The sequence below is a fragment of the Triticum aestivum genome, chromosome 5D (assembly GCF_018294505.1).
Source record: "Triticum aestivum cultivar Chinese Spring chromosome 5D, IWGSC CS RefSeq v2.1, whole genome shotgun sequence".
Taxonomy (NCBI): Eukaryota; Viridiplantae; Streptophyta; class Magnoliopsida; order Poales; family Poaceae; genus Triticum; species Triticum aestivum.
Genome location: NC_057808.1, coordinates 295,921,042 through 295,928,457, shown reverse-complemented (window position 1 = coordinate 295,928,457; position 7,416 = coordinate 295,921,042). Strand labels below are relative to the sequence as shown.

General features: G+C 49.7%; 1 protein-coding gene across 1 annotated transcript; it reads right to left on the bottom strand.

Annotated features, from left to right (window-relative positions):
- Positions 1 to 4,282: 4,282 nt before the first annotated feature.
- On the bottom strand, positions 4,283 to 6,203 carry LOC123121289 (transcription factor WRKY19). The gene is made up of 3 exons (XM_044541195.1): positions 5,762 to 6,203; positions 5,514 to 5,645; positions 4,283 to 5,212 (listed from the first exon to the last, which is right to left on the bottom strand). The coding sequence occupies exons 1-3, from the start codon at positions 6,049 to 6,051 to the stop codon at positions 4,609 to 4,611; spliced, it is 1,026 nt and encodes a 341-aa protein (XP_044397130.1). The 5' UTR covers positions 6,052 to 6,203; the 3' UTR covers positions 4,283 to 4,608.
- Positions 6,204 to 7,416: the final 1,213 nt, after the last annotated feature.

Sequence of the window (7,416 nt, the reverse complement as noted above, 5' to 3'; positions counted from 1 at the left end):
GAAGCGATGATTAGCCCAGATTCCATGGAATGGCTTGAGGCCATGAAATCTGAGATGGGATCCATGTATGAGAACAAAGTATGGACTTTGATTGACTTGCCCGATGATCGGCAAGCCATTGAGAATAAATGGATCTTCAAGAGGAAGACGGACGCTGATAGTAGTGTTACTATCTACAAAGCTCGAATTGTCGCAAAAAGTTTTCGACAAGTTCAAGGTGTTGATTACGATAAGATTTTCTCACTCGTAGCGATGCTTAAGTCTGTTCTAATCATGTTAGCAATTGCTACATTTTAGGAAATCTGGCAAATGGATGTCAAAACTGCATTTCTTAATGGATTTCTTAAAGAAGAGTTGTATATGATACAACCAGAAGGTTTTGTCAATTCTAAAGGCGCTAACAAAATATGCAAGCTCCAACGATCCATCTATGGACTGGTGCAAGCATCTCGGAGTTGGAATATACACTTTGTTAAGTTGATCAAAGCATATAGTTTTATACAGACTTGCGGTGAAGCCTGTATTTACAAGAAAGTGAGTGGGAGCACTACAACCTTTCTGATAAGTATATGTGAATGACATATTGATGATCGGAAATGATGTAGAATTTTCTGGAAAGCATAAAGGAGTGTTTGAAAGGAGTTTTTCAAAGAAAGACCTCGGTGAAGCTGCTTACATATTGAGCATCAAGATCTATAGAGATAGATCAAGACGCTTGATAATTATTTTTTTCAATGAGTACATACCTTGACAAGTTTTTGAAGTAGTTCAAAATGGAACAGTCAAAGAAAGAGTTCTTGCCTGTTTTGCAAGGTGTGAAGTTGAGTAAAGACTCAGAACCTGACCACGGCAGAAAATAGAAATAGAATGAAAAGTCATTCCCTATGCCTCAGTCATAGGTTCTATAAAGTATGCTATGCTGTGTACCAGACCTATTGTGTACCTCACAATGAGTTTGCCAAGAGGGTACAATAGTGATCCAGGAGTGAATCACTGGACAGCGGTCAAAATTATCCTTAGTGGAATAAGGACATGTTTCTCGGTTATGGAGGTGACAAAAAGTTTGTCGTAAAGGGTTACGTCGATGCAAGCTTTGACACTGATCCGGATGACTCTAACTCTCAAACTACATACATATTGAAAGTGGGAGCGATTTGCTAGAGTAGCTCCGTGCAGAGCATTATAGACATAGAAAATTTGCAAAATACATACGGCTCTGAATGTGGCAGACCCGTTGACTAAACTTCTCTCACAAAGCAAACATGATCACTCTTTGGGTGTTAATCACATAGCGATGTGAACTAGATTATTGACTCTAGTAACCCTTTGGGTATTAGTCACATGGAGATGTGAACTAATCACATAAAGATGTGAACTATTGGTGTTAAATCACATGACGATGTGAACTAGATTATTGACTCTAGTGCAAGTGGGGATTGAAGGAAATATGCCCTAGAGGCAATAATAAAGTTGTTATTTATATTTCATTATATCATGATAAATGTTTATTATTCATGCTAGAATTGTATTAACCGGAAACTTGATACATGTGTGAATACATAGACAAAACAAAGTGTCCCTAGTATGCGTCTACTAGACTAGCCCGTTAATCAAAGATGGTTAAGTATCCTGACCATAGACATGTGTTGTCATTTCAAGAACGGGATCACATCATTAGATAATGATGTGATGGACAAGATCCATCCGTTAGCTTAGCATAATGATCGTATAGTTTTAGTGCTAATGCTTTCATCATGACTTATACATGTTCCTCTGACTATGAGATTATGCAACTCCCGAATACCGGAGGAACACCTTGTGTGCTATCAAATGTCACAACGTAACTGGGTGATCATAAAGATGCTCTACAGGTGTCTCTGATGGTGTTTGTTGAGTTGGCATAGATCGAGATTAGGATTTGTCACTTCGTGTATCGGAGAGGTATCTCTGGGCCCACTCGGTAATGATCATCACTATAAGCCTTGCAAGCAATGTGACTAATGAGTTAGTTACAGGATGTTGCATTACGGAACAAGTAAAGAGACTTGCCGGTAACGAGATTGAACTAGGTATGATGATACCGACGATCGAATCTCGGGCAAGTAACATACCGATGACAAAGGGAACAACATATGTTGTTATGCGGTTTGACCGATAAATATCTTCGTAGAATATGTAGGAGCCAATATGTGCATCCAGGTTCCGCTATTGGTTATTGACCGGAGATGTGTCTCGATCATCTCTACATAGTTCTCCAACCCGTAGGGTCCGCACGCCTAACGTTCGATGACGATTTGTATTATATGAGTTATTTGATTTGGTGAACGAATGTTGTTCGGAGTCCCATATGAGATCACGGACATAACGAGGAGTCTCGAAATGCTCGAGAGGTAAAGATTCATATATAGGACGATAGTATTCGGACACCGGAAGTGTTCTGGGGGTACCGAGTACGTATCAGATCACCGGAAGGGGTTCCGGGCACCCCCGGCAAAGATATGGGCCTTATTGGGCCAAGGGCGGGACAGACCAGCCCCTAGTGGGCTGGTGCAGCCCATATATGCGAAATAGGAGGAGAAAGAAGGAGGGAAAGAGAGAAAGGAAAGAGGAGGATTCGGCCTCCCCTTCCCTTCTCTCCCCCTCTCTTTCCTTCCCCCTCCAACACTTTTGGAAGGGGGGAGGCCGAATTGGACAAGGCCCCAAGTAGGATTCCTCCTACTTGGGAGCGCCCTTGCTGCTCCCCTCCCCCTCCCACCTATATATACGTGGGGAGGGGGCGCCTAGAAGACACAACAAACATTGTTAGCCGTGTGCGGCGCCCCCCTCCACAGTTTACGCCTCCGGTCATATTCACGTAGTGCTTAGGCGAAGCCCTGCGCGGATTACTTTACCATCACCGTCACCACGCCGTCGTGCTGACGAAACTCTCCCTCGACACTTTGCTGGATCAAGAGTTCGAGGGACGTCATCGAGCTGAACGTGTGCAGAACTCGGAGGTGCCATGCGTTCGGTGCTTGGATCGGTCGGATCGTGAAGAGGTTCGACTACATCAACCGCGTTACTAAACGCTTCCGCTTTCGGTCTATGAGGGTACGTGGACACACTCTCCCCGCTCGTTGCTATGCTCTCCTAGATAGATCTTGCGTGATCGTAGGAAATTTTTGAAACACTACGTTCCCCAACAGTACTTGGTTGTGGGGGGCTTGTCCCTCTGTCTGGGCAGCTCTGCGGTGATGGTTCTTCGGCAGGTTACAGCTTCAGCGGCTTTGTAATTTGGGATGCAGCAACATCGTTCTATGGAGGCTCTGAACCGCCAGGTCTGGCTAGCGAGGTGGTGCGGGGTGGCAGCCTGCCCTTCCTTGTCCGCAGGACGTGCACCAGTCATCGTGCTAGTGGCTTGCCATGGTTGATCGACAACAAGGTGTGTGGTGGTGTCTCTGCGTGGGGATGGCACAGTTGTTGTGCAGGGATCTGTGGGTTTGTGGAGGTGCCGGTTGGTGTTGGTCGACAGGGTGGGAGTGGTGGTGTTGCTGATCCGGGGGAAAGCTTAGTCGGTGCTTGCTGGCCGGCAGCAGTGGCACCCATGGGTGCCGCGTTCTTCCTTGGAGGTATCATTGAGGTGATTTGTGCATCCTCAACTCCTAGGCCAAGATCTTTGGTCGAAAGTCAAGATCCTGGTTGAACTAGGCAGCGGCATCGTCTTCAACGTTGTATTCCCTCTTTGGGGCACCGTTTTGGAGATCTTGATCCCATTTGTGCTTCTTGTAGGTTGGACGTGCACATCATTGTGGTCGGCAGGTGCCCGTTCGACAGTGAGGTTGGTCTAACTTTGCGACGCATGTGGCAATGACGATGGTGGCGTCCTTCTGATGTCGAAGGTCTGGTGCGCCAATGGGTATGCGTATGCAGGTTTCTGGCTGTGACAGAGAAGTCGGAGTTGCAGGCGGCAAGGTCACTGCGGCAATGATGACTCCATGAAGGCAGTCTTCAGCGGGCGGTGCTCTCCGGATGTAGTGCTAGACTAGGTAGGTGCGAGGCTTACAACTTTCTCCTTTGAAACTCATGAGCAAAATCAGAGCTGCCATGTCCTGCATGCTGTGGTCGACTGTTTGATGTTGCTTTGTTGGTCGGTGCTCCCTCTCGACGGTTGTGTCGTTGATTTTGTTGTGATATTGTTTGTGGTCAGGTCGGGTACGCCCCATGTGCGGCTTGTATTCTAGGTTTTCTCCCAGTTCTAATTAATGAAAACGTAAATCTTTTGCCTCGTTTAAGGGGAAAAAAGTGGCAATAAAAGTCTGGTGGAGAAATATGCATTGCTTACAATTTGTTTTTGCCACTACACTTTTTACCTCGTTGGGAACTACTAGTTGTATATAGAAGAAAAATCTCTGGAATAAAAATAAATTAAAAGAATATGAAGAAAAGGAACTAATCTCATCATCTCCTAAAGCTTACACAAACACCCGCACTGACCCATGAAGAACTTGTTTGTTGTTATTCTTCCTCTGTCGCTGACCAAAAATCAGAGCTCGGCGGGTGATACATCTAAATTGTACAGTCCCGTTTTTTTTCCTGCTTTTCTTTTGGTTTTCTCTTTTGACCATCATCTCAGGCAAGGAAGCTAGAAACGTCAAACTCAAACTCGTCCAGCGAGAAGGCGGTCTCCTCCTCCATCTCCATGGCGAGCGCCGGCATCGTCCCCGCAGCGACGAGCGCGGATACCACCTCGTCGTACTCAGACTGCGCCCTCCACTCCGCCTGGAACGGGTTCATGGAGAAGCGGTTCGAATCCGAGGTCACCGGCGAGGGTTCAAGGGACGTCGACAGCGATGCGCGCTGCCCAAAGCAGTTCTCCGGCGTCGACGGCATGGAGAACGGGTAGTGCTCTTGCGGCGTCGTCAGCACGCCCGCCGCCTGCGAGGAGAAGCAGAAGGACGTGGTGGTGCCGCAGCCCTGATGACCCGCCGTCGCCGTGAGTCCCTCGGTGTTCACCGTCAGGCTCGTGCTCAGGTTCTGCAGATGCCTACGCGCGTCCGGGTTCTCCTCCGCCGGCTGCGCCATGGCCGCCGCCGCGGTCGCCACCGTCTTATGGACGCAGGTGTGCTCGCCGTGGTAGATCACGTCGAAGAGCGCCGGGTCCTCGTCGGCGCGCTGCACCTGCTTCGTCGCCGCGCATCCCTGGGATTTGCGGTGCGTGCAGCGGTAGTATCCCCTGCATCGTTGCAAAGCTCAGGTCAGGGACGGCAAACAAAATCAGAACAATTCCTCTGGAGCGTTCATCGGATGCAACAGGTGTACTCCACTAGTGGATGCCGAACAATTGGCAACAGTGGAAAGGCTGCAATATTCACCAACTGAAAAGAACACCTCGAAGAAGAACCAGTGCCCGAATCCAAAAGCAAAAATCCCCGTGACCTCACAGAAAGCGAAAGCGGATGATTGTGGTGCCACTTGCCACTCGTGTAATTTAAACATGTGCGGATGTACCAACAGAAAATTACTAGAGTACCAACCTTGGGTGCTTGGCTCCAAGGATGTCCTTCTGGCCGTACTTCCTCCAGCTGTGGCCGTCATCGACTGGGGTCTCTGCTCCTCCTCCCTCCGAGCTCACCCTGACCTGATGCTTCCGTTTCTCCATTGTCTTCCTGCAAATCCAAGAACAAAGAAGGCACTTAAAAATCTACACTAAAAAGATACAAAATACGACTGATTATTCATCAATTAGTCGTGACAAGATCGAATAGTTTCATAAAGTATGCACCTCTTCTTGTTGTTATGGAAAGGCATGCCGGAAACGTCGCTCAGGGGGCTGGGCGTCGCGGAGAACGGCGGCGAGTCGAGGCCGGCGGCGGAGCGCTTCCGGCAGTCGTAGTGCCCGGACCTGATCATGCCGATGGATCTCTCGGTCAGGGCGAAGATCTGGGCGGCCAGGCGCTTGCAGTGGTCGGGGCAACCTCCCAGGTTGACGTCCAGCTGCCTCACCAGCTCCTTGATGTAGCCCAGCTCGGTCACCACAAGGCGGCTTCCTCCATTTTCATCCACGCTCTCCATCGCTCTGCGCTGCTAATTTTCTTGCCGCTGCCGCTGCAGAGCTCCCTGTCCCAAAAACGAATTCCGCAGCGAGTGTGTGTGTGTGTGTGTGTGTGTGTGGAAGAGGAGAAATCGAGATGTGATCGGAGAGTTGAGGGGAGATGGTGAGTGAAACGAAAGGAGGCGGTCTTATATAATGGGCACCAAACCGCGTCTGGGTTAAGGTGAACAAACTGAACAGTATTTTTGACCGGTGGGCTTAGTAGAGACTGTCATTTGATTGGCCAATCCCATGCCGGGTCGGGTTCCAAACTTGCAGCTAACGGATCTCTAGTGTTAGCAAACGATCTTACATGCAGGAACCTTCAGCTTATGACACTTTTTACCAAAAAAAGGCTTTCGCCCCGCTTTGTAAATAAAGCAAATCGCCAAGAGCACACATACACAGATTAGTCCAGAACACACATACCCAAGTCACACAACAAGAGGTCCAAAGGTTCTGCTGAGGGCACAGCTCAACAAGCCCAAAAAACAACATAAAAAAAGGCGCAGCCGAGGCCGGAGCCGGGGAGCATGCCAGACATCTAATCAGGCTCTGGAGGTGGCGGAGGGGGCGACGGCGACAGGCGGACGGCCATCGAGCGAAGGTCGGCGATGAAGGCGGAGATGGCGTCCCGGTCCAGAGGACAGCTAAGTGGCCGCCAAAGCTGCAAGTAACCAGACAATTTGAAGAGAGCGTCAGTAGCCCGTCAAAGCGGAGTGCGCTGAATCACAAGCTTATTGCAAATCGTCCAAAGGGTCCACACGAGAGCCCCAATCTCAAGCCACCTAATGTGGCGAGTGGGCAGGGGGGAAGTCTGGAGTTCGACGAAGAGGTCGGGGAAGTTGGTGTGGCACCAATCACCACCCACAGCCTCTCTAAAACAGCTCCAAATAAACTGAGCAGAGACGCAGGAGAAGAAGATGTGGTTCGAATCTTCGGGGGTACCACACAGCGGGCAAAGACCGGAGCCCGGACCATTGCGCTTGCGGACCTCCACCCCAGATGAAAGCCGTCCGCGGATCCATTCCCACATGAAGATCCGGATTTTCAGAGGCAGGCGAATGGGCCACACCGCCTGGAGGGGGGACGGGGCGGAGGAGGGGGCAATGGCCGAGTAGAGGGACTTGGTGGAGATTTGGCCCGAAGGCTCAAGGCGCCACCGGACCTCATCCGGACCTGCATCGACAGCCGGCTCATGGGGAGTGACGCAATCAAGAAGCTCCTGCCAGGCGGCAGCTTCCGGAGGCCCAAATGGCCTCCGGAACGTGAGGCGCTCTAAGTCAATAAGGGGCCGTTCAACTGAGATCGTCGGGATGACAGCGATGGAGAAGAGGCCGGGGAAA